We start from the raw sequence: 27,661 nt of genomic DNA on the forward strand, positions 1-27,661 counted from the left end.
AAGGAAAATCCGTTACTAATTGTCGTGGTAATGAAAGATTGAAATCTATCGTTAACTCCTCAAAAAAAATATCATCTCTAAATATGAGTTTTTCTTCACAATTTTCCATTCCACTCTATACCACATTCGAAGTGGTAATGAATACTGAATAGTATAAGTTTATGGACATATTTACGGATCGATTTTCATCATTACATTGACGTAAGTCTTTTCATACAAACTAAAATTAATACCATTTTATGACCAATTATCAAACAAGTCGTATAATATATCTAATACCTACCATTAGTCCATTACCCAGCCAGTTGGTCTTGTAAGAGACCGTCTACTTTTAATTTAAAAGTAGGCGCGGCCCAAGCCCAATATTAAGAAGAGAATAGATCTATTTAGTGACCATTTTAATCTATTTAGTGACTAGTTTAATCTATTTAGTGATAACATTCTTTAATTCATTTAGTGACTGATTTAATCCATTTAGTGACTAGCTTAATCCATTTTGTAAGACTGACGGACTAATTTTAAAAATTGTTTGTTCTAATTCGAAATTTAGAAGGGAAATAAAAGAAGGAGAAGAGAATGGACGACTAGGATGGTGCAAGATACCTAAAAATAGTGTTAGGTTAGAGAGAAATTGAATGGGCTTCTTAGGAGAACGTAGGTTTGCATTGTCTAATTTTATATTAAAATTAGACCGTCTATTATAATAATTTGTGTTACCCAGCCAGCAGGTCAAAATCAAAGGGCACCATACAAAGTGACTTCAACTAATAAAGCACTGTATAAGTTAATCTCCAAAATTGTCAAATCTAATTTTAACACCCCAACAACACTCAAAAACAATGAAAAAGAAAAACAAAAGTTGGAGGAAAAGGGCAACAAACGAAACCGTTAGGAAAAGGCAAAGAGAAAAGACTTATTACTGTCATTTGGAGCACAAATCTGACCCTTTCTTCTTCTCGTATGGACGCATTTGTATATGATTGATAAAGTAACAAATCTCTAAAATTTGTCGGCTTTTTTCTATCTGCTTTCCGATTTTGTTTTATTTACACTTAGAAGAGTACATAAATTAATATCTGCATTGTATTTTGTTTTGTTTTCTTCTTTCTTTTCTGCCCACTTCTTCTATTCCCCCACTATTTTCTTGAAATTTGTTGAATTCTTCTGTCGTTTTTGTAATAAAAAGACAAAATTGAAACTGGGTTTTCTTACTCTTGAGTAATCTTCAAATGGGTATCATCTGAATTGTTGGTTTGAGATTTCATTAATGATCCACTGTAAAATTTTGTGATACGTGAAACAGATTGGCTATTTTGTCAATTGTTCTGGGCATTTGTTGAAGATTTCAATACAATCTGTGTTGCAGCATTCTCAGGTATTTTTTTTTGTGTTCATCCCACTTTTTCCTTTTTGATTTTGTCATGGATAATTTGTCTTTTGAGATTTTAGAGAAGTGAGGAATGATAAACGTCTAACAGTTAAATGTGAAATCCGTTAGCATTTAACACCCGAGTTTGGTACCAAAAAAAATAATAATTCAGTTCGTACCTATTCAATAGTACCATTTGAAAGAGGTTTGGGTATTAAACTCGGGTGTCAAATGCGAACTACTTTCTCGTGACAAGTATGGGCGTTACTATATGCTAAAAACGTTTGTTTTTTGGGTCAGAATTCTATGTAGTTGTCTAAGTGGAGAATTTGAACTTATAGCATTTGTTTGAAACTAATATACTTTATAATTTGCTGTGTGATGCCTTACACTTTATTATTAAAAAGTACCCTTTTGCCCAGATATGAGTATTTAGTTGCAACATAGGTTCAATTTCACAAGGCTATTCCAGTATGAATATGATTTGTTCCTATTATATGTTATAGTTCTTAAACTATCTTTTGTTGGGTTGCGATTTTCTTGAATCTAAGGCTGTTTGGTAGGTGTTAATATATCATATATGTATATAGTTTTCTAAGATAAGTTCCATTCCAAGCAACTACATTCCTGGAAACATGTTTGCTTTGTTAATGTCCAATACCATCCATCACCACTTCACTGGAGGTATTGAGAAGGGATGAAAATCTATATAGAACAAGACTCATTCGGGCGTGGACAATCAACGCTGGACTTGTGTCACATAATTACCTAAACTCGCGATCATTTTTATATACAACCGCCTATCAAATGGCTGTTATAGGGAGAGGTAGATTAGGATGTTGATTGTTGATTGGCAGTAAAGGCTATTTAGAGTTTTCTTCGTGTTCCTTGACGGGCCTTGGCTGTAGGTCTCTCAGAAACAGATTTCACACTCTCACTTCTAATTGTTAAGTCCTTGTATATCTCTGTATCAACATTAGGGGTAAAGTCACGTATAACTTGAACTCCCTAGATACATATTGGGTGTTTCATTGTGTGGTTGTAGTGAACATCGCTTAGGTAGATTACTTTTGTATTGAAGATGTTCTAATAGCACAAATTTGGTTAGCTGCAGGGTGGTTGTCCAAGTCTAACGTATTCACGTGTCCTTGAGCAGAATATTGAGGGACTCCACCTTTAAAGATTAGCAAATTTCTTTGACTAGTAAACTTATCCTAGCTAGACATCAGTTATGCTTAGTGAATCTTATTGTGGTTTTGCTAACACCAAGAACTTATAATTCTAAGAAATCACTCACGCTCAGTGAATGCTATTGTATCTTTGCAGTTTTACACTATCGATGAGACCAATGGCTTCACGTACTCTGTCTCTAGCCACAAATGAGATTGATTTCCTGAAGGACACACTTCATGCTCAGCAAGAACTTCTACAGAAACTATACACTGAATTGGATGAGGAGAGAGAATCCTCTAGTGTTGCTGCTGATGAAGCTTTATCCATGATATTACGCCTGCAGGGTGAAAAGTCAGCAATGGGAATGGAGGCAAGCCAATATAAGAGAATTGCCGAAGAAAAGATGTGTCATGCTCAAGAAACACTTGAGATTTTCCAGGAATTAATATACCAGAAAGAAATGCAGATTGCTTCCCTTGAGTTTCAAGTTCAGGCATACAGATTTAAACTTCTAAGCATGGGGGGTGATGATTTGGGTGTCTCTGAGATGCAATATCCTGAGAACATGTTGAGAAAAAATGGGGTCTCAGAGGAATCAAGTTCTCGTAGCTCTCTCAGACGGAATAGTTCACTGCCACCTCTTCCAGTAAATGCTGCTTTCAGTAGACGATCTTCTAATGAGGGAACGAAGTCTTCAGCCTCCTCTCCCCATACATTGCAGGAAAGCAGAGGTGCAGAACCTTCTTCTCGCAAGGAGCAAGGAGATTTCAATTCATACTGGGAAGATATTATGAAGTTAGATGAGCGGGTGAAAGAGTTAGATAATCTTAAGGGCTGTCGTACTAATGATGTTTCACTAGCAAGTACCTTTGCAATTCGGGATCCCTCTCCAGAGAATTCTCCCGCAAAATCAGATTTTCCAGAGTCTCCTGGAACTGCGATTAGTGTTCAAGCATGTGAAGGTTCTGCTTGCACAACGAGTGTTCAGGATATATTTGAAGTACCAATATGCTCTTACAATAGCCAAAGTGGTAGTTCTAACAAGAAACAAAATGGCAAATTGACATTGGAATGTGATAAAAGGAATGGAAAACTAGATTTAGTCTGGGATGAGATCTGGAAGTCTGATGTCAAGGACAACATTGTTTGGGAGAAGAAACCATTGCTATCCCCTGATACAACCACAAGTTCGCCTAAGACTAACGAAGCTGAAGAGAGAGATTGGGAAAAGAAGCCGTTGCTGTCTTCTGGTGACAGTAATGGCTCACCTAAACCAAAAGATTGCAAGACTGATAAATCATTGCTTTATAAACACCCAACAATTGGTGTTGCTGACTTTGAGCTTCAGCAATTTAACAGAAGACTCAAGCAACTTGAAGATCAAAGGTTTGTAACAAGGAGCCATGAATCAAATGCTGAAAGAGCAGAAGAAGAGTTGAGAATTTTATGGGAGATTAGGGATAGAATTGACTCAATGCAGGCTGAAATAACAAGCTGGAGGGCTAAGAAGCCTTTGCCTCCTGAAGGCCGTTCGCCTGGTTGCCTTAAAGAGGTATGCTTTTCAATTTTGCTGATCTCGAACTTGGTAATAAAGGTTTTTATATGACGTGATTCCTAGTATTGAGTTGATCAGTACCTTGAACTTGGTTAGTAAAAGGTCATAGTATAGTCCTCCTCCATGTCTGGCTTTTCTAGATTTTAGTTAATCGGTTCTTATATTGGTCATAACTCACAAGTACTGGTCATTAGCTACTATTATCTTCTTTAAAGGTTGAGTATGAGATTGAAGTGATTCTAGGGCATCTCTAAAGCATCATTCATGAGACACTAGTTATTTTGTGTTTGAAAAGTTCATGTCTGATATTTAGATGCCCAAGCCAAAATTTTCGAAAAGGCACAGCCTATATAACTCCCCCCCCCCCCCACCAGCGCAATTCGCTTGGCTTTGGGGTCTAAATGTTCAATAGCCTCTAGCCCAGTTATGAATTGCAAATAATGACCATGCTACTATTCATTAGATAAAAGTACAATAACTCCTGCTTCTCATTGTATATGCATAGTTATGCAGAACTCAGAAGCATATGATAGACTCAAATTCAAGACACAGTTGCTAAATGCAACAATGTGTAACCCCTGAAACTTATGGAACCTACCCTTCATCCCTCTCTCCCATTCATTCCCTCATCAGCGCTTAACAAAGGAAAATTTCAGTACTCTTTCAAACACTGTACCACCAGCTATACTCCTGAAAGATGTTGAGAATAACCAGTAAATGAGCAAGATGAGATTCCACTTATCGAGCAACTCGAATGCCCAGTAGCAATGAAAGAGTAAAGTGAGAAGGAAAGAATTCTTGTTACTTGCCTATCAGGCTATTATTTGCCTGATAATCAATTGTAAATTATACATATAATGCAATCAATAAAAAAGAAATGAACAATCTCAGCTTTTAACAGTTTGGGCTTGGATTGAGTCTAATGTATGTAGGGGCGAGGGAGTAATGAAGAAAATGATGATGAATTAACTTGGTAGTAAAAGAGATGGTGTAAGGAGAGAGAGCTAGAAACGGGAGTTATCATTCTCTTTTGGGGGGTCATAGATTACTCTGGGGGTGGTGGGCTGGTGGACAACTATAACCCCCAAAGTGAGGGGCAATAATTTCTGTGTACCACCAAGTCCATCCATTTTGCTTCTTTAAAAATTATTTCTACCCCTCCAATGCATACTCTCAAGCATGCCTTTTGAAGAAGATATAAAACAATAAACAAACGCAAGGTGTTTAAAGGGTAATCTTAGTCACCCACTTCTTGTCGATAAGCTTATAGCAGTAATGCCTACATTATTAATGTCCCTTCCCTTCATTTATTCTTTCTTTAGTACCAAACTTAGCTCTCACTGGCTCTATCAGTGATTTCTCTAGACTTGAATAGACTTCTGTGTTATTTCTTCTTTCATTGCTATGTGGCTACTGGCTAGTTAGGGAATATTGCCTGGGATTTTTGGGATAGCCTGTTTTCCGTCACCAGTTGTATTGCTTTTGGTGGATCAATTATGTACAATTTGGGAGTTAAAACAAGGTTTGCAAATGTAATGTCTGCAAAAGGAAGAGTCGGAAGGTTGGAACCCAGTGAAGTAGTACTTGCACATCATCCTTCATAAGTTATTGTCTGAGGCCTCTTCATAATTGTGCATCCAGTATGAAAACATTAAAAGCCTTCAGATTAATAATTAATCACTTAGTTTTATTGTAGACTGTATGTGTGTTTCAGGCTGTTATTAAGAGTCAAAAATTAATCAGTGCACTTCATGTTAGAATCTTTAATTTGCTTGCCTGATTAGAGTGAAATGCCACAAACCCGTTCTGTTGCACCTAATAAGTAATAACTAGTCAATCTGCTTTTAACTCATAATGTTTCAATGTGATTATTGTTTTGTGTTCGTTAAAGTGTTGTTCTACAGTAATGCCACTTCTCTTCCGATCTTATATAAGATTACCATTTCATCCTGAATGTTCTCTTGGCTGATTACATAAAAGGGTTACAACCACAAATTCATAGGCAGATGATGAATGATTTGCTTATATATTTCTAAAAGTGTTTGTCCAATGTAATTATATGTATCAAACCAGCCTTTTTGTGACACTGCTTTTATTTTTCTAACAGGTGATACTGTGCTTTTGGCCTTCTTGATCAATCCCCAAATAATCTTGGTATGGTTTTCTCTGTTCCTTTTTACCTAGAGTCGATACCTGGAAAAGGATGCCGCGTATTGCTTAGTTGAATGTGATTCGAGTTCTCAAGTGTGTATATTTTGTATAGATCCCAGAATCTATATCACACAGAAATGCTGCCTTGGAGGCGTGTTTCTTATCTGTTAACCTTAGATCGCACATATAAGATATAACCCCTTGATATTGATTTTCTTTTCTTCATTCCTAGAGTTGTGTATATTTCCTTCTCATACAGATATGAGTATACAATTCATTGGTGTATAGTGTAAAAACTTTTTGAAGCCTCTTAGTAGTTTTTTCTTTTCCATTGTGAGTAAAATATAACGTTTATATCTTAATGAGTATTTACATGATTATGCAAAAAGCAAAAGAGTTCCTATCCTATTTAGGATTTAGACTGTGAATCTAACTTAGTGTTGAGATATGGCTTATCAAGTTATCATGCATCCAAGGCAGTGTTAGTGCACCTGGGTGCTGAAGCGGAAAGTACCCGTAATCGTTTGCATGGCTTTGAGTGATGTAAGGTTTATTGAGGTTCCATTGGACACACATTAAAGTGCAGTCGCGTCCAAAATTTGCTATGGAAAAAAGTCATGAGTTTGGCGACTTTATCACTTGCTTCCTCCACTATATTACAGCCTGAGGGCGTGTATCCTCACGTGGATTTTCCGAAACCAATGAAGGTAGTTGTGCTCTCAAGCAAGGTGTAGGGATTGTTGCGTCACGTTTCTACCATCCATTGCTTCCCTTTTATCCTTTCTTTGAGGTTGTACAAGTGTCTCATCTTCGGATGATCATCGGGAAATTTCTCATTAACGACTTTCATGATATTAGCAGGCCTAACATGCGATTTAATCATATTGCGAGCGAAAACCTTTGTCGTAGGACTAAGGCCGCTACTGGGTCGGTGGCTCTCACGGTAATGAATGAACTCATAATTATGCATGCCACTTATCTCTGGATCTGTTTTGATCACTCATTTCGTTCGATCAGGGTATTCCAAAAACATTATCTTAATTCTCGCTCTACATCCACATGCTTTTGTTTTCGTAGCTACACGCTCTGTTACGCTAAGAGCATGAGCAGTGGGTTGGTTGGTCTTGGTTGTTCTTTGAGTTTTTTTCTTTCTCTCTCCTCTCCTCCTTACCCCTCACATCCCTGATCCCACTAACTTCCCACCAACTCATCTTTTTTTTTTTTTTTTTTTCTCACAATGGGTAGACTAGTCTTACTTGACTTTTCTAACTCTCTTTCTTAATTTTGGTATACTCCATCATATACTCTCTTTCCCTATATAGTAGATAATTTTTATTCATATTTTAATTAGTGATATATTAATCAATTTATATAAATAATTTTAGGGAGGAGAAAGTTATTAGAAAGAAAAGTAGGTTGTGAAAAAAATATGGTAAAATATATCAAATTTAGGCTCAAATTATAGATTAATTTTTTTGCAGTTGTAATGTAATTTTTTTTTTTTAAAATGATAAGCTGATTTTATTCACTTTAAAACAAAAAAGCAATCTTGTAAAAAAAAATAGCAACAATAAAGCAATATTGATACATATGGCATCATTCCATTCGTTGCTATACACACCATCCAAGGCATAGTTGGTCTAGCATTCTAGACCAACCAACTCCAAGGGCCAATTGCTCCAATAGTAAAACTAAGTAAAGTTAGCTTTACTTTTTGCTAGACCAACCAAAACCAACCCCATTGCTCATGCTCTAAGATCCCTGCTTTTACCCCGATATCTTTCACCCCGGTTACATATCATATACATACTCTCGACCATTAGACTCGAGTCTATGATTTAACAAAATTACCATCACAAACCCAATTTCAAGTGCTCTAGATTTAACCTAAGCGTGTACTTCCTTTTTCTCAACCCAAATCGTTTAATTATAAAACATATGATTATAAAACATATGATTATAATCTACTACATAACTGATGGTGTTGGGGTCTAAATATCGACCCAAGCACATATCGGGTAATTAAAAGGCTGTAGTAAAGCACAGGCCCAAAGCACGAAAAGTGGAAGTAAAGGTACACAATGGGCCAACACAAGACCCTCTAAACCTATTCTTCACTGTATATAATCCATTTGGCACCAAATGAAAGTTAACTTCAACAAACTAAACAAACACATACATTTGGCAATTCTCTAACTCTCTTGCTTTTCATTGCTCAGCCGACTAACTAAGCAAGTCTTCTTGTTTTGCAAGTGATAGCCCACTTGAAGACTCGATCCAACGTTCATCAAACTCACATTCATCAAACAAAGTCCAACTTGCTATTCATACCCAGTACCCACAAAACTGTTTTTAGCAGAAACATATGGTAATCTATACTAATATATTAAAGTTTTAACCACTAGACCAAGTTGTATTTAGTGTTATCATATCAAAATACAATATTAATAAATGAATTTTTTTTCTTACCCGGAGCATAGCCCCGGCCTAATAACTAGTTACATAGTAAATTACGTCCTCATACCCATTCCACATAACTGATGGTACTATGGGAGTGCTTTAGTGTTTTATTGATATAAAGTGGTACCACAAAATCCTATTAAAGTTGTCTTACTTTCAAACAATACTTACGGTGTCGTATATGTAACATCTAAGCATGTTTACGGTTTTATCAACAACACTTTGTGATTATCCTATATAATCTGGTCTATAGTTTTACCGTCTTTGTCATGAGATAACTACTCTGTTATCTAGCTATAAATCCTTCCATATTGTGTGGTGCAGTGGTGGTTTCATTTAATCAAAGTTCTTAGTCTGGAAAATGACTGCAAACCGGCTAAGGCCATGTGCAGGGGACCAGTTCTATTAGTTATCCTTCTAAAAGGGAGTAAAACCTAACTCTAATTACAGACTATTCCGTTCCAATTTTATAGAGTGTAATGTTGAATGCAAACTTAAAGAAATTTCTATTTGGTGTTTCTTCTCCTCTTATTCTCCAAACAGACCATTAATGATTCTTCCATCTCTTCCTATTCACCAAAAAAAATTAATTTTTATAATTTAATTTAGCACGGGACCCCTAATTTTATGAGACGGCCGCAAAGTAAATATATGTCAAATTATAGATGAGTATAACTGAATAATATGAAAATGCTTTTGTACCAAACTTTGCTGAAGAAATTTAAACTGTTATCAAATAGCTGATTTAGTTGACAATTGCAGCCTCGTTATGTTGATGGTGAAATTAAAACTGTGATCAAATTACAAAGCTTATTCAGTATTCTATGAATTCATTCAGCCCATGTTCAAACCTCCTTATCCATTTACCTTACGTAAATAAACTCTTCAATGTATTGGAAAAACTACATACAACTAGTCATGTTCTCACTCTTTTTTATGTTAAAATCTCTTTTTCACACATGTACACAAGAAATTTCACAACCTCCACGAGAAGAATTTCGTTACAACATTAACAATTGCATCACATATTGGTGTAAGTAACTCTTACCCTCCATAAAAAATAGGGGGTTGGCTGGGATTTAAAGAAAAGAAAATTACGAAACGTTTTGTTGTACTAGGTAAGATTTAACAATACCGTGACTTTTGAGTGGAGTACATCGATAGGATTATCATCTCTTGTTTGGATGAAGTCCGATACTGTTAACAGTATAACCCACATGTGAGTTAGGAAATAGTTGTTCCACATTAAAGAATTAGATAGAAAGACTGAAAGAGAATAGCTAACATATATATTGGTGCCTTGGTGGGTTACTCCACTTATCACCAATTGGGTTTAGAATAAAACTCGCCCAACCTTGTATGTGGTCAAACTCTCTTCCGGAGTAGCCTTGTGCTACCTTTTCGATTTCTTTGTAAAAAGTATGGCCAAATCATGTCATTTTGGCAGCCACTAGTAGTTCAAGCAGGATGTCTTTATTGACCATACCAACTTCTTGTAGTTAAACTTCAAATTCTGAAGATTAGTCTGTGATCTTGTGCAATCTAGCCTTATTGATTTCCTTGGTTTCAGATTGATGAATACATATACTAACCTATTTAATAAGTTTAAAATGGCTGCATCTGAAATATGTCTGGTGAAGATCAGGAAGCTGATGGTCTGATGGCTAATACTGAAAGGAAATCTCTGACCTGATATCTGATATCAAGTGAAAAGAAGTTAGTACAGAATCTGGTAATGAAGATTGAGTCCTCATTTTCTAACTGGATCCGTGTCATTATCGCTTCAGTATGACTGACTGCTCACTAATCACAATAAGACGCTCTGATTATATTAACATAATCGTGTACGTTTTTGTGATTAATTAGTACAATGTTGTTCTGCCTAACTGTGCGCAAGTAGGATTAATAAATTTAAGCATGATCTTTGGTGATGATATGGGGGTAACAACTCGTTATAATTTAGTACGTAATTTGGAAAGATGGGTGTTTGTAAGACCTGATATTATTCAACTGTTCATTGAACAGAACAAAGATTTAATACATGATGCTGCATAATGTATTTACATCTTTGTTATGCTTGTTGGCTGTTGCTATCAAAAGCACATCATTCATCTTTCAGTTTGACGTCTGCTTTTGGTATAGGGAGTACTTTCTTTAAGAAGCTAGTGGATCTAGCAATATGTAGAATTTCTTGATCTTTCCTACTGATCTTATCAGTTTAAAGAATATTCAACAACTTTGTTGTTATTTCTAAATACAAAAATCTACTAATAAAATGTGAATGGAAGGGTGTGTTTCACATTACTTGGTATACGATATTAAAAATGGTCTCAACTTAAACTTGTGGCTCACATTATGTGTAACTTCACTATATGGACCCACAATCTTTGGTAACGTGACAGTGTCCTGCAATTGGAGCTGACACGTTGCCACCTGTTAAGATATTTTTTTTGAACTCCACGCGAGTCAAAACGACGCTATTTCGACTGGCGGGAGTTCATAAAAAAATCAACTTCGCTAGATCATTGTGGGGGCTCCCATGCCTGATCGTAATTCTAATCGTCTGCATGCCTCCAAACTTACTCAATCATCCCACAGTCTTTGTTTTGGTTAAGGGCCAAAAATTAAAGATTGATATCGCAATCTTTTCTTCAATCATTGTTAAGGATGCTCTAAAAATGGTCAGTATTTCTTGGCACAAATAATATATATTCATATTTGTGTCTTGGTAATACAAACCTCTTATGACGTGTCCAACACTCCAACATTCAATTTTCGAATACCAAAATGTCTTAAATTGAGCTTTTAATTTTTAAGAGCTAGTAAGTTGGGTGAATTCCCTATGCTAAAATACTAGTGTGCAACGTAAATTGAGCCTAGACGAGACTTAATATTCAAGTAGACTTGGCCCTCGGCTGGACATCGCTGTGCATGCTTGGTTGTGAGCCATGCCCGGGCAATACTTCGGAGTTTTGGTCGAGGAGCACGACGCAACATGGGATTCGCACTTCGAATTAATAAAGCCTAAAATGTATAATAAGCAAATGAATACTTGAACAAAACAGAACAGAATAATTGTGTATTTAAGCAGATAAGCTCAAGATTGATTGTTTTTTGTACATCGGTACATAATGATTAAGATGTCTGCTACTATGGTCAGCAACCAGAAAATAGGAAGACTTTGAAGAAAGCAAAATAGGAAAGGGCTGATATTAGCAACCATTGTTGTCTCAAACATTGTAAGGCTCTTTTGTAATTTTAGAAAAGAAACGAGCCCCCTAAGAAACAGAAAATGAACTATAAAAGTGTAGAATTAATAAAAACGGGAAGGGATAGAGTGATTCACATTGCTTGGTAGAAGAAATAAAAAAAGGGTCTTCATTTAAATTTGTGGTTGATATTCATTGGTGATCTCACTATGAACTCATCTTTTTTGTCGATCATAGTTACTATGACCACTTAAGAAGTTTTATTATTTAAATACTCTTTTAAGTGTCCGGGTAACAAAAAACATTCTTCTAGTAACTAGTAAGTGACGTGTCCAACATTTAATTGATGGCTAGATTTTCTAAAAATGAAAGTTTTCTCAAATAACCCTTTGCTTGCATTTTTTAACAACTTCTGTGAAACATAAATTAGAACTTAGAGGAGCCTTAGATAAAATCATAGAAGTAGAGTTGGCATTAAGCTGGCCTACCAGGGTATCACTGTGCATGCTTTAGCTATGAGCCATGCCTGAGCCATAATTTTGGTCGAGGAAGCACAGCACACACGGTACAAACAAACGTCGAAATAGTAAAGCATAAAATGTATCTATCTTGTATGACTAGACCTTGCAAGACCTCATGAGCCGTATCATGTCATAAGCTGACCGTTTGGACTTGACGCCTGACGGCGTGTCACAAGGCCAACGTACCGTCCAGTGGGTGTGTGGCCAGCCTGCCGGCACGAAGACAAGGAGGGCCCTATTGTCAGGCAGGAAGAATTGATGTTAGGTAGTTATGAAATATGATAGCACAGTTCTATATAGAACTTCACACTTTCCTGCATAAATTGTAAAGCAGTTAGGCAATAAATTACCTGACCAACTTGAGAATATTGAAATGGAAAATGATGGAACTGATGTAATGATAGTTTTAAGCTTCTATATCATTTCCTGACCTTTGGTTGGTTTGTTTTAGCCGCCTTTTAACTAATTGGAAAATAAAAGACAGAACATATCTTTCTGTTTTCTGATAAACAAAGACAGAACATTTCCTAACAATGGAATGGACCACGATTCCATTAATTTCTTCTGATTACTTTTCTTCAAGCAAAAGATGGACAAAAGAATAGTAGTAACTTTCTGTTTCATACATGATGATGCTACAATCAAAGAACACACCATTAATTTCTTCTGATTACTTTTCCTTGAACAACTTTTTTACAAAGAATTTAAATACAGTAAATCATGATAAGAAAGAGACAAAATTTCTTCATAAAGGAGGACTTAATATAATGTATTCAACAATTGGAAGGTCCTTCATCAATGAGCAGAGGAAGGGCTTGAGATATACTGCTTGAGCCTTTCCATATCTTGGGCTACGTCTAACATTGTTGGTCGCGTTGAAGCTGAGTACTGCGTGCACATTAAACCGAGTTCTATTAGCTCCAAGATGATTTCGTGGAACAAACTCTTGTTTTTGTGTGATTGTGATGCAATGCCATAAGGGGGGAGTGTCGCGAATCTGACTAGGGCCAGTTCAAATATTGGCTCAAGATTGTGTGGATAATGAGTCTTAACCCATTCTTGTAGGCTTGAAGCTTTATCAAAGAGAACATCTGTAGGACGCTTTCCTGTAACAGTCTCTAGTAAAAGAACACCGAAACTGTACACATCTCCTTGTGTTGAAGCCCTTCTTCCTAGCCCGTATTCTGCATTATAGTACAGAATAATATTACACTACAAATGTGCGCTTATCTTATAATTTTGCAAAAGGAGTTTCAATGTCAAACTTCGTAAAGTTTGTCCATATGTTTTATATATAATAATGTGGTATCACGTAGAATCTTCTTATATTCGTTGTGGAAGGTGAATAAGTTACATACCTGGAGCAATGTAGCCAACGGAGCCACATAACAAGCCATCAGTAGAGCTAGATGAAGCAGAATCATAAACAGAGAGACTCTCATCACCACCTTTTACAAGCTTTGAAATGCCAAAATCAGTCACCAAAGCATTCATGTCATCATCCAGAAGAATATTGCTCGGCTTTAGATCACAATGAACAACTTTTACCGGCGAATGATGATGAAGATAAGCCAATCCTTCCGCAACATCAGAACAGATGCAAACAAGTTCCGCCAAATCCAACCCCCGGCTTAGTCCATGACTTGGGTACAAATGCCTTTCAAGGCTCCCATTTGACATTAGAGGGAAAACAATTGCCTTAAAATCTGGCTTACTGCATATAGTTATGATCTTGATCAGATTCCTGTGCCGAATATTCTTCAAAACTTCGCATTCCCTCTTGAAACTTCCACAAACTTGTTTGTCATCTCCACAGTCCAGAACTTTTACTGCGATTTTGGTGTTGTCTCCAAGAGCCCCTTGGTAAACACACCCAAATCGCCCTGAACCAATCAAGCTTAAGGAGTTGAAACCATTGGTTGCCTCCACAAGCTGTTGGTGGGAGATTCTTGGGTACTTTGGCTCTTCATAAACCTGTTTAAGAGAGACAGAATTCTTCCCATTGTATATTCCTCTTATTCTTTGCTGACCGCATATGCACAAAACTATAATAGCAATTGCTGATACTAAGATTGGCAGAAACATAAAGTGCCGAGAATTATCATGTTGATGACAATTTGGCATGCCTTTGATTGTACCACAAAGGCCATAATTTCCCATGAAAGAACGTATATCCAACGAAGAAAACACCCCTTTTTTTGGCACATAACCATAAAAGTTATTGAAGGAGAAGTTAAGGTTGTTCAAAGTAGAAGATGCTTCAAATGAGGCAGGAATCTTACCAACCAACTCATTTACTGACACATCAAATGATCTCAGATAAGGCAATTGACCTATAGTAATCGGAAGATGCCCTTCTAAGTGGTTATTTGATAGATTAAGACTTTCCAAAGCGATGCAACTCCCAAGTTGTGATGGTATAGTACCAGAGAGATTGTTCATGGATAAATCTATTGCCATAACCATATCCATTTTGCTAAGCTCGAGTGGTACAGGACCTGTTAAGAGGTTACTCGAAAGATTCAAGTACAACTTCAAGCTACTTAATCCTGCAACTTCATCAGGAATACTTCCTAAAATTTGGTTGTGTGAGAAGTCTAGAATCTCCAAGTTGATGCATTCCCCAAGACCTGGGGGTATGGTTCCGGAGAGTTGATTTTCATAGAGTAAAAGCCATCTTAACTGGGATAGATTGGTAAAACTATCGGGTATTGAACCCAAGAGCTGGTTTCTAGACAAGTCTAGAAGACCCAAATGAGGTATGTCACCAAAAGCCGATGGGATTTCACCAGAGATAGAATTGCTACTTAAATATACTCTCTCTAGCTTCTTCATCATACATAACTCTTGCGGGATTGACCCATTTAAGAGGTTATTCGACAAGTTAAGGAGCGTAAGATTAACTAGGTTCGACATTTCAGGAGGAATTGAACCATATATGAGGTTATCATCAAGATGTAGCTGTACAAGATTTGTAAGATTTCCAATATTGGAGGGTATATTTCCACCTAGGTTGTTTCCTGCTAGTTCAAGTTCTTGCAAATTAGACGCGTTGGCCAAAGAAGCAAAGAAGGGTTCGAGGTTTGTGTTCCTATCATGCCCAACAAAGTCATTGTAAGACAAGTAAACAAATTGCAACATGGGCATTTGGCTTATGACTTTGGAGGGCAATTCCCCTGTTAGATCATTTGATTCTAGATCAACCCACTTGAGTTTTGTAGATTTTGAGAGAGATATAGGGATATGACCTGTGAAATTGTTAGACCAAAGCAAGAGATAAGTTAACTCCCTTAACTCACACCCCTCTTTTATAGGTATTTCCCCACTAAAAGAGTTGTTTGAAAGGTCTAAATAAGCCAAAGATGACCCATTACAGAAAAGTGACTCAGGAATTCGACCATGTAAATTATTACTCCCTAAATGAAGGTAATTCAACTGACTAAGTCTCCCTAATTCAGGAGGAATCTCTCCTTGAAGAAGATTCGATGCTAGGCTAATCTGTGAAAGCCCCGAAATAGAGCCTAATTCAGCTGGAATTTGGCCTTGGAAAAAATTATCAGATAAGTCTAAGATACTTAAGGACTTAAGATCTCCTAAAGAAGCAGAAATGGTTCCTCTTAACAATCTACCTCTAAGATCAAGCTTTACAACGCGGTTTTTGTTATGGTTGCAGGTTACTCCAGTCCAATTACAGACATGGATATTTGAAGAATTCCAAGTGTTTAGAGCTCCTTGCGGGTCTAACACAATACTCGACATAAAAGAAAGAAGCGCTGCTCGATCACTCGACAATGCAGCAGCATTGGATTTAAGAGGGAAACAGAACAGAAGAGTAGATAAGCAAAGCATGAGATAGTATTTGACAAACTTGCAGAATTTCATGATGAACAAAATTGGGTTTTTATTATAAAGCATCAAATTTTATCACAACAAATGTTATGTTTGAAAAAAGAACAAGAAGAGGGAAAGAAAGTATTCAGAAGTTGGCATTACTGTTTGAAACAAGGAGGTAATATATAGGAAACTTGTTTTCCTTTTTTTAAAACAATATAGAAATTTGTACCTAACTACCGTTGAATTATGGAGGGAACACTGATTTGGCGCCTGAGATACTCGATCAAGCCACATAGGAAAAAGGTGATAGCTAGGCTATATAGCTGAGAAAAGTTTAACAGTGAAATGTGAATAGGAATGTAGTTAGTGGTGTACATGTCACCTGAGGCTTAACTGCTAATAATATTGTTTTACTTGTGGGATTGCCGAATACTCCCTTCGTTTCTTTTTAATTTACTCACTTCACTTTGGAGGAGAACCAAGGAGGAAATACAAAAGTATGAGAGAGAAACTGAAAAGATGGAGAGAGAAACTGAAAAGTGAGAGGGAAACAAGAGAATGAGTTAAAATATTAAAAAGTAAATGACATGGGTGGAAAAAGAATATAAAGTAGATGTAATGTGTTACCAAAAATTAAAAAAAGCAACAGTGTGTAAATTAAAAAGAAATGGATTAAAAAGGAAAGTGTGTAGATTAAAAAGAAACGAAGGGAGTAGAATACTGTGTTGTAGATTGAGTATAGCCTTCAAGAGTTTTATGCACTTAAGCATCTTTTTGAGTTCTTTATCAAATATTGCAATACCAAAATCCCTAATTTCCATTTAAATTAACATCATGATCAGCAACAAAAACAACATCAAACTTCACCAAAGTTCCTTTGAATTCATAGACAAATTATATTATTTCACCAAAGTTCCTTCAAGTTTTTGTTCAAAACAAACTCTTGAATTCAACATCAAGCAAAAACATAAAGGAGTATGGAAATTTTTTCAAATTATAGCTAGAATGTTTACTTAGTTTAAGTAGTACAATTTATATTTGATGGATATAGTTATATCAAGTCATTAGCAGAAACTGACTATTGGATAGAGCCTCTTTAGTTTGATTAACGCTTTGTTCTCATCAACTTTTATTTTGCTGAAGCGTACTTGTTTTTGCTTCACTAAACTTATTTTTTATGAACTTAACTTATTGTTTAGACATTTTTTTAAAATTAATTTATTTTTGCATGATTTAAGTTATTTTGGCTTAAACTTATTTTAAGGAGCTAAAAAGGACATCGCCTTAATTTTGCTACACTTAAGCTTACTTGCTGGAGTATAAATGTATAATATTAATGGTCATAGTCACTGAAGGGTGATAGATTGTCAAACTCTCAATTGGTATGTAAAGCAGTTGTATTTTTTTTTTTTTTTTGGTACATGAATGAAGTTAGGACACCCTTCTTTCAAGGGAGAACCCTAACGAATCAAGCAGAACAATTTTTTGAAGATGGGGTTTAGTGGAAGGGTCGAAGTCAACTGTAGCAGCAGAACTGGTATACCTTTTTTTTGATAGGAGATCTGCTACTCGATTGGCTTCCCCGAAATATATGTGACGCAGTTGTATGAAATCAATTTTCCCATACAAAAGGAAAGGAAAAAGAAAATACATGAATTGGCATTTACCTTTTTGATGCTCACTGATTAACAAATGTGTAAAACTGCTTATTATCTCTATTATCTCGATTATATAAGGCAACACATGGAGGACATCAAAAAATAGAAAATGAAATAAAAGAAAAAAAAAATAGAGAATAACTAACTCTTTCATTTGAATGAAAAAAGGGGGGGAAAGTAAGACATTTAAACTGAACATCAGTTTTTTGAGAAAACATAATATAAAAACAGTTTTTTTACCCAATTAATTTTATTTTTCTACTTCATTTGTTATCAGACGTTATCGGCTTATCGCACGCATTGCGTGCATGTAATCTCTATTATATAAGTCAAGGGAGGAAGTGTGGTATCCTCTTTTGAAGTGACTAAAATACCCTTAATGATCTAATTAATGGAATGAAAAAAATTACAAAAGCAAATCATTTAAAAATTCTCATTCCAACTTGCCATTTAAAACAAGTTTAAAATAGTATATGCATCAAATACTTTAATCAAAAATTAAATGGACAAAATATATATACCTTATTAAAAAAGATGGCATACATAACGTGCACATGAAAAGTCTGAACATTCACTACCTTTGATACTCTTTAATTCAGTTAAACCAACTCATTATTTTTGTTCTTTCTGTTCAATATTCATTCACAAAAAATTAATATTAACAATCACTCACAACCCTTTTTATTTTTTTTACATTAGCGAATTAATATATCTAAATTCACTTAACTGTTGAATTTTTCACATTTAAGTTTAATCATAAATAAAGTACGAATGGAGTATCTAATAGAATAACAAATTTTGAAATTAACGCACGCATCACGTGCATATGAAGGCTAGTACTAGTATAAGTGAAGGAAGGAGAAAGATAGTAACTCCTTGCAAAAAGTCTTATATACCCTTAATGAATTTATATTGCTATATATATTAAATAATATTTTCTTCATCCTACTTGCCATATATATTAAACAAGTTAACAATAGAATTGAATTTGAAATTTCAATTAAATATTTAATTAAAAACAATGATATTCTCTTCTTACATATGTGTGAAAGCATTTGATTAAAAATTAAATTTAAAATGATTGACACAATAAGAATAAAAATTAAAAACTTGAATTTCATATAACTTGATTGACACAATAAGAATAAAAATTAAAAACTTGAATTTTATATTAGTAATTATACTAATAATATTTTAAAACCTAAATGTTGATTATTTTTTGGTAATCTTTATTATATAAATAAGATTCTTCCACTTTATTATATTAATATTCAACGATTAAACCTGATACACAAATTCTTCCACCTTATTTGAGCACAAGTTTTCTTCTGCTTTATGTATGTCCTTATCTCAATACTATATTTGAATAAGGGTAAACAAATAATCGAAAAAAACCAACAAAACATTAATTTAAGAAAATATATTTAAAATTATTATAAATGTTTGTTCAAATCAATTTTTTTGTAACACTGACGAATAACTAATTAAGAAAAACGTTAATATGACATGCACGCATAACGTGTAAAAAATACTAGTGTTGCTATAAAAGAGTTTGCTTCCTACCATGGAAGCTAAACCAGCAATAGAACAGAGAACTTTTCAGCACTTCAGAAAAGATAAACTCCTCAGTCCTCAAATTTTGTCATACGGTACAAGAAAAGATAGCATGTTTAGGCTTCAGATAGTCGCCTGACCCAGTTAGACTACTAACTTTTGATGTGTCGTACAAAAGTTTCAAGTATTTTTTGTATAACCGATCGTGTTCCATTCAAGGTAGATCATCTGATACAAGAATTTTCGTACAAAGCCTTATTATATATGACTGTCATTATGTCATATCAGCATAAGCTGCACAACTCAGTAGTTGATCAAGCGAAAAGTGGCTCGCTTGAGTACAATGCACAACACAAAGACTTGAAAACCTTTCTTGTTCGATTCAAGCAAGTTACCATATGATCATAGTACTTCCATTTGCAAATCTAACAAGGTATCTTCAAAATCTTTGAAATAAATGATGAATTGCAAGTTCCCACATACTTTAACGGCCCGTTTGGTAGTTGGTCATAAATGGTGGTAATGGGAATGAATTTGTGTGTAAATTTGTGAAAAATATCATTGTTCATTTCCATGGTAATGCTAATTTATTCTAAAGTGTCCACTTTCCTTCTTGAATTTTCATTCCCATCCAATACCACCTTGTAGGTGGTAATGAGTGGTAATGAAAATTACTTCCCTTGGAGACAGAAACACAAGTTTATGGGTGAGATTGTTTTCCCATGGAGAAAAAAAGCCTCCCCATGGAGATTTTAAGGGTGTTTTGCTAATAAAATTACACTTAAAATTCATTTCCATTATCGCAATTTATTAACGACTACCAAACTTGCCGTGAGTGGTAATATACAATGACGACCACTAGAATAAAATTCCTGAGGGTAGGAACACTAAGGAATCATAAAATTATTGGTTGTGAATTTTGCATACTGTTACTCGTTAGTACTGACAATTTTAAGTCCAAGCTTAGCAAATACAAGAATATCATGCTCAAACTTCAAAGCAGGAGCAAAATGACAGAAAATAGAGGGAAGAAGAAGAAATTAACTAATCAAAAATAGATAATATTTTCTGTTTCTTAGGTAGTTGGGCCTGAAATTCTAGCTTCTAACAATATTTTCTGTTTCTTTAGTAGTTGGGCCAGACCAAATGGGCCTTGAGCCGGCCCAGTTGAGTTGTTCTCAGCCTGACCTGACACGTTTAACATTGACCTGGCCTGATGAACAGGCCTTCTACAGTTTTGGCCTTGTGGGCCCTGGACTTGAACTTGATATCCCTTTATTCGTTTTCTTAGGTTACCTAAATTTTCCTTTTGTGTGGACCAGGAGATAGCTATACTTCTATCTCATACTGCCAGTTTTCAGGATTTACATCATATTTCAACTGCATTACATCAGAAGAAAAGCTCATGCATGTCATATACTCATCTTTTCATCTAATAGCTGGTGATAATATAGCTCAGCCCTCAGGAGTTGAGCTATGTATCATCTTTCCCACCTAAATTCATCTAACTTATCTATTCTTATAAATTATAATCATCATCTTACCTATAAATACCCATAAATGCACAAAGTACATCATATCCTAAGCTAACACAAAAGTACCTCTTCAACACCAAGTTGCACTCCTCATTCTATTCTCGTTTGCTCTCAACCATGGGATCTCGCTTGTTTCTTTGTGGTCTTATGCTCGTTGCTTGTGCAATGAGTACCATGCCAATGCCAGTCGCAGCTCGCCGCCTTTTAGAAGCTTCCTTGCCAGAACATCCAAAGCTAGAGGTGCCTAAACCAGAAGTGCCTGAACTTCCAAAGCCTACCTTTCCTGAACTTCCTAAACCTACAATGCCCGAACTCCCAAAACCTGTCCTGCCAGAGTTGCCTAAGCCCACCTTTCCTGAACTTCCTAAACCTACAATGCCCGAACTCCCAAAACCTGTCCTGCCAGAGTTGCCTAAGCCCACCTTGCCTGAACTTCCAAAACCCACAGTGCACGAAGTACCTAAGCCAACACTGCCAGACATATCAGAGCCGAAATTACCAAAGGAGCCCAAGCCAACCGAGCATGAATCGCCCAAGCCTACATTGCCAGAGTTGCCTAAACTTACTATGCCTGAGTTGCCCAAGGCTACATTGCCCGAGTTGCCAAAGCCCACAATGCCTGAGTTGCCCAAGCTCACTACGCCCGAGCTGCCAAAGGCCATAATACCTGAGCTGCCAAAGCCCACAATGCCCGAGTTTCCCAAGCTGACTATGCCTGAGCTACCTAAGCTCACAATGCCTGAGATGCCAAAACCCACAATGCCTGAAATACCCAAACTTACTATGCCTGAGTTGCCGAAACCCACAATGCCTGAACTCCCTAAGTTTGACATCCCAGGCAAACCTTGAAGGATACAATATTTTGTATTTCTTGAGACTACATGAATGTACTGAATAATGATGTATACATGATTTATAATTTTATCTCTATTGTTTTTTTTCTTTACTAGGGGAAGGTTTAAAACTTTAAAAAATTGTATTGTGTATGTATTTCTTTAAAATCTTGTGTCTAATATTTAATCCTTTAGTATTACTATTGCTATTATTATTTGTAACACATGATGTCTCCATATTTTAGCACTCCATGATAAAATATATTCCACATCTCCATCTACTTCACTTGTCTACAAAGAATAAAGAAGATGAACCTTTACAAGCATATCTAAACCCTTTTTCTAAGCTGATTCTGTTAAACACATTTTGTAGAATCGTTTTTTCTTTCTAAATTGTCTTTAATCAATCATCTGAAAGTATTTCAAAATACCTCCCGTGTCCAAGCTAGGAAATCGAAAAAAATTATGATTAAAGATCACATAAATAGCAATTTAGCAAATAGACATCCTAGCCAGAAAATGTTGCCTCCCATAGATTTGTTGCGATTAGCTCAACAACAAAGAGGTCGGTCCACATGGCCAAGAGATTGGTTGCTTTTGCTGACATGTCACAAGTTGGGCCTAGCACCAATGTGTAGCGTGTGCCACCTATGAGTTACTATACGATCCATGCATAAGTTTGGTAGATATGCGTGATCCCGTCTCTTGCCCTAATTCTAGTTTTTTGTCTATAAATACTCCATTTTTCTTAATTATGAAACTAACTTACAAACACCTCTCTAAAAACTCTCTAAGGCAACAATTTTGTTCCCAAAATTCTCTCATATTCTATACACATCCTTACAAATCAAACACTTTAACCTCATTCGAGAATAGCATATATACCTACACTATTACTATTACTATTACTATAAGTTAGATCTTATACCCATATGTATATCCTGCTTCAAGAGATAAAACAATTCAAAGTAAGAAAACATAGTTCTAAATAGAAAGTATATTTCATCTTCATTCGTAAAAGAACACGCAATTCATGATAAATATAAAAAAAAAATTATAATCAATTTAAAGAAGATAGCAGTATGATAAAAAGAACAAGCAGGTGTAAGAATAATATTAACCTGGAGCATGCTGCTTTTGAGTGTAGTATCTAGCCTCTAGGCACTAAGTTGATTTATTTAGATTATATAGTGTGTTCTCTCCTAATAATGGCTTGGCAATAAGAGCTAAGTTCATCATCCAAATATATATGTATTCTACTATCATCTATAACATGAGGTAGTAAGCCAAGCATTCATCTTTAAGCTCTGTCAAACCAAGCCTTCAAGGAGCAACAAGCCTAGCATTCATCTTTAACCTTGTGATCTTGCCACAACAACGCCATGAGGCAGTAAAAGAGACACTATAGTCTATACACATAACATGACGAGAATCCTTTTTGCATCAAGAAAGTCATCTTTCGACTGTATTACTGATTTTCATAAAGAGATTACCCAGTCTTTTGGAGGGAGACGTGTGATTGGGACACATGGCCAAGGACACTTTCCTTCATTTTACTTGTATATACAAGAAAGTATTAATTTACTCATTGGTGCAAAAAATGTCAATGGCCATTTGGAGGGTCCATATGCAAAATGTAATAGCAGGCAAGTATGCAGTAGGAACAATGGCCAGAAACCCATGTCAGATATGACCAAGTCATATACATGACCTAAAAAGCCTGAATATCTCAATCTAAGTTCAAATTTACTTCACAAAACTTGTTGATTTATTTCTCATCAGTTCAATTTAACTACATCCAGACATTTTCCTTACTCCTTGATCAACCATAGTTTTCCTCACCATCACTGGTTTTTTCACTACGCACCTTGCCATTGCACTCATCTAGATATGTTCTTAGTAAACATTTTAATCATATCATGGAAAGCAGGCTGAGGAGGCAAAGTAACTGGGTTAATTTTAGTTCTCCAGAATACATTTTCACAAAGCTCTGTCCACTGTATTCTTTCGGCTGGGTCTTTCAGCAACAGAGAATTCAGCAGCTTGACAAAAGGGTCACTGGGGTTACCTGGAAGAGGTGGAGTTGGATCTGCGAGTACAGATTCTGCTAGCTGACTCAATTCTCTTCCTGCAAAAGGAGGCCTCCCTGTATAGCATTCATATAAGACACAGCCAAGTGCCCAAAGGTCCGATGCATAAGAGTGCACGCCCCCATCTTGGAAAAGCTCTGGGGCCATGTAACAAGGTGTTCCAAGCTGCTCTTGTGGAAGCTAAACAAAAGCATGATAAGTAAACAAAACGTAACAAATTAATATATGAAGTGCACTATCACACATGCCAACCCTTCAAGCAAAAGCAGAAAACGCACAATGGATAAAGGAGTTTTTGATACATCAGCCGACGTTCTAGCCAATCCAAAATCACAGAGCTATATGACACACAGAAATGGAACAGGAGATTAGTATCATACCAATAACCACACTAAAATGGTTTGTATTCCAGAATCTGCGGGTGCCTTAGCATGTCCGTTCTCATCCAAAAGAATGTTGGATGGATTTAAGTCGCAGTAAATAATTCCTTGGGAATGTAAGAACATGTAGCAACCATATTGAAAAGTCAATCCAAATAACTACTTCTCCTTAGAAGAGAAAATAGGAAGTACCAGAGCAAATATATAAGTATACAGCGTCTCTTACAGCAAAGCTTTGATGAGGTCACAGGCTAGATAGTGTATGGAGTCTTCTGGAAGATACTCATCCTGAAACGGTGAAACTCTTGACATCAGATCAACCGGGATGTATCAAAACGAATTGAATAGCATATAATTCCTCAAATTGATGCATGTGTAAAAGAAACATCAAGCACATTTCTTAGATAGAGTATTTCGGTTAAAAGGAATTGAACTTTTTTTTTTGTGATAAGGAAAAATGCATTGAACATTACGTTTCATTGAAGTTGCAGTTAAAAACTTATTTCCCTAAAACCTTTGCCAAGTGACATATATTAGCAAAATCTTCTTGTGGAGTCAAACAGTATAGACTATAGATTACACTACCATTCTCAGTCTCTCAATGTTCCAACAGCCCTGAAACCAGAATTTGTCTTCTACCACAACATTTTCATACAATAAGGGAAACGATGTCAAAGAAATAAGATAAATTCTTCACACTCTCTCAGAATAGCATTATCACACCACCCATCTGTCCGCAGCAGATGTCTGAGTACTATCATCATATTGTAACCATATGTAACAGTGTAAGCTATATCTTTTGTTTTCAATGAAAAGTTATTACATTTGAGCCTAAGCATGGAGAAAGGGGACACACTTGCTTGGACTAAATTGCTCCTAATTTAGGGGCCTCAAAAACCCCCTCAGCAGGTGGCATGAACCTAGTTGAGTCCACTGCTCAGCCACAAGTAAGCAAGTAGATAGCAGAAATAGCAAGGGAGAAGAGAAAAAAAAAGCAGCAGAGGAAATATGGAGGGATATGATGTTATTCCTTTCATCAGGGTAACAAAGAGGACAATACAATTTACCCACTTTCGTGAGGTGCGTTCTTTCCAAGGTAACATACTTTTTACAATTTTCTGGATATAATTCCCCTCCTCTTATTGCTCTATTCATTACGTTCTCACTCAATTGCTTGATCCCCAATTAAATTACCCTTGCCTATCACTCTCGCTAAGTAACTTCATATGCAATGACACTTGTGCCCTTCCTTCTTTGTATACATGAGCAGAACAGGAGGGCTGGTTTCATTCTTAGCAGTAGCAAGACAATGAATATTAACCAGAACAGATGATAATAAAATAGGCCTTCCTAATGGATTTTATTTTCAAATGTCTCAAAATTATCTGAACTCAAAGCCAAAACTTCACACTGAATAACTAAAGCCACCTAGAAGATCATCACAGATTCACATCTTGGATATATACTAGAGGACCCCTTTTGAGCAACTTGACAAAGAAAGCAGATTGGAATACCAAGGTCCTACAAACCTATATGCAATACTTGAGTAACTAGACATTTTGAGATGGTGAATATAACATATCAAGCTTCAGGGGTAAACTAACTTCACCACAGCTTCAACAATCAAAAGATTTATCACAATACACAAACTTTACTGCTGCTTCACAATCATCCTTGTTACACATTGCAAATCCAATAATGCAAAATTGACTATTATCAAATTTACCAAGATTACATATGTTTCTGTAAGTTTTATGCATGGCTTCGCAATTATTTAACCTATTTGTAAACTAAGCAGCGTCAACTTCTTAGAGATTTATAAATTTATCAAGGTCTGATAGTTTAAATATGTAAGTAAAACGAACCTGTTTCAGTAAGCTTCTAAGGTCTCCTCCAACACAATATTCCAATACCAACCATAAGTGAGCAGAAGTTTCATACATGTTTACAGTATGCAAAAGTAATTAGTTACAGAGATCACGCTTTTTGATTTCTTAATTTGTTAGGGCAAGTGAAGCACATAAGAGATGTACTCAAATTGGTCATAATTTATACACTATACAGTAAAAAAATTGTAGGGTTGTATAGCAATTACCATGAATAAAATTTTGGCACATTTGGGTGATCTAGAGAATGAAGGATCCTGACCTGCAATAGCCATGAAAAAGTATATTCACATAGCACAAATAATTGTTGTTAAAAGAAATATTAACACGAATGATGGATGATAAAAATTACATGCAAATATGCAACATTTGACTTGGTGTCAAAACTCATATTTAGCAACATATTCATCACCAAAAATTCTACTGATTACTATCCTGGATTCGTTCGAAGAAATATTTTCATAAAACTTATCATTCTATCGTTTTTACAATGACATAATGGCACTCTGAATGACCATGATGACGTTAAAATAGAGTGAGTAGCAATGTCACACCAAATCCACAAAATTTGTTTTCCGTCTACAAATTGTCATGTTACTCGCCCTTATATGATCAGTAATTCATACCAATTTCGATTGTTATTCGTCTCCCGTCTGGCTACAATGATATCAGGTGTTCTTTGTTTCGGCAGATCAGTGTATAAAAGAAAGTAAAAACCTAAAAATTACACACTACTTTGACACTGAACTTTTATACTTAAGAAAATAAATAAAAATAACAGCAATAATTCATACACAATTTACATGCAAAAACCTAAAGATCAACAGCGCAAACTTACTTGTTGAAGAACCTTGCTCTTTTGGGATTTATCAACACTCTTAATAGCAAAATACTCAATTGTCTTCTTCTCTTCCTTTATAAACGGTCTGCACAAATTCAAATTCAATAATCGAATCAAAATTATCGGAAATTTAAAGCAGTATAAATTCCGCGATTGAATTTACACAAGAGATAGAGTTAACATTTCTACTTTCTGCTTGTCAATTTTAATAGAAATTTACACTAAAAACGAAATGAAATTGAATTGGGGGAAAAATTTAAAATAGATTGTACCGAGTAATTTCCATGGCCGATAGCTTCATGAACGTGGTAATTATTCATGGTGTCTAGGGTTTCGAGAGCTCTCTTCATTTGATCGAAGATTTGAGAAAGAGATATGTAATGCTGTTGGCGGGAACAAATTTTATATTGTTATTTTGAATAGCTGAATAGGAAATGAGAACCTTTGTTTCTTTTCCAAAAAACTCTCACCATGGAGCTCAAATGCTCAATTATGCATGGCTGACTTGTCTTTAATTGGTTCTAACTATCAGACACTAGCCTTACATGCACGCAATGCGTGCGATAGCGTGTGATAGCATATGAAGTAAAAAATGAAATTAATTGGGTAGAA

At 35.6% G+C, this 27,661-nt stretch overlaps 4 protein-coding genes across 6 annotated transcripts; 2 read left to right on the top strand and 2 right to left on the bottom strand.

The window, feature by feature from the left end:
- Nucleotides 1-792: 792 nt before the first annotated feature.
- On the top strand, nucleotides 793-6,610 carry LOC104901730 (hypothetical protein). Of its 2 annotated transcripts, XM_048634945.2 has the most exons (4): nucleotides 793-988; nucleotides 1,304-1,375; nucleotides 2,696-4,094; nucleotides 6,205-6,610. In XM_048634945.2, exons 3-4 carry the CDS (start codon nucleotides 2,709-2,711, stop codon nucleotides 6,229-6,231), a joined length of 1,413 nt encoding a protein of 470 aa, XP_048490902.1. In that variant the 5' UTR covers nucleotides 793-988; nucleotides 1,304-1,375; nucleotides 2,696-2,708; the 3' UTR covers nucleotides 6,232-6,610. The 2 variants fall into 2 exon arrangements, with proteins under 2 accessions (XP_048490902.1, XP_010687632.2); XM_010689330.4 differs by lacking the exon at nucleotides 793-988 and having other exon boundaries at nucleotides 1,025-1,375.
- Nucleotides 6,611-13,040: 6,430 nt separating this feature from the next.
- Nucleotides 13,041-17,489, bottom strand: LOC104901734 (putative leucine-rich repeat receptor-like serine/threonine-protein kinase At2g24130). The gene is made up of 2 exons (XM_010689334.4): nucleotides 13,797-17,489; nucleotides 13,041-13,622 (listed from the first exon to the last, which is right to left on the bottom strand). Exons 1-2 carry the CDS (start codon nucleotides 16,351-16,353, stop codon nucleotides 13,234-13,236), a joined length of 2,946 nt encoding a protein of 981 aa, XP_010687636.3. The 5' UTR covers nucleotides 16,354-17,489; the 3' UTR covers nucleotides 13,041-13,233.
- Nucleotides 14,280-27,542, bottom strand: LOC104901731 (serine/threonine-protein kinase RUNKEL). 2 transcript variants are annotated; one of them, XM_057391123.1, is made up of 8 exons: nucleotides 27,322-27,542; nucleotides 27,047-27,134; nucleotides 26,415-26,470; nucleotides 26,188-26,260; nucleotides 24,549-24,610; nucleotides 24,221-24,280; nucleotides 23,921-24,122; nucleotides 14,280-14,412 (listed from the first exon to the last, which is right to left on the bottom strand). In XM_057391123.1, the coding sequence occupies exons 1-7, from the start codon at nucleotides 27,348-27,350 to the stop codon at nucleotides 23,969-23,971; spliced, it is 522 nt and encodes a 173-aa protein (XP_057247106.1). In that variant the 5' UTR covers nucleotides 27,351-27,542; the 3' UTR covers nucleotides 14,280-14,412; nucleotides 23,921-23,968. The 2 variants fall into 2 exon arrangements, with proteins under 2 accessions (XP_057247106.1, XP_057247105.1); XM_057391122.1 differs by lacking the exon at nucleotides 14,280-14,412 and having other exon boundaries at nucleotides 17,625-24,122; nucleotides 27,322-27,541.
- Nucleotides 21,137-21,868, top strand: LOC104901874 (protein PELPK1). The gene has a single exon (XM_057391592.1). The coding sequence runs from the start codon at nucleotides 21,137-21,139 to the stop codon at nucleotides 21,866-21,868; it is 732 nt and encodes a 243-aa protein (XP_057247575.1).
- Nucleotides 27,543-27,661: the final 119 nt, after the last annotated feature.

This window comes from Beta vulgaris, chromosome 8, assembly GCF_026745355.1.
Source record: "Beta vulgaris subsp. vulgaris cultivar EL10 chromosome 8, EL10.2, whole genome shotgun sequence".
Lineage (NCBI taxonomy): Eukaryota > Viridiplantae > Streptophyta > Magnoliopsida > Caryophyllales > Amaranthaceae > Beta > Beta vulgaris.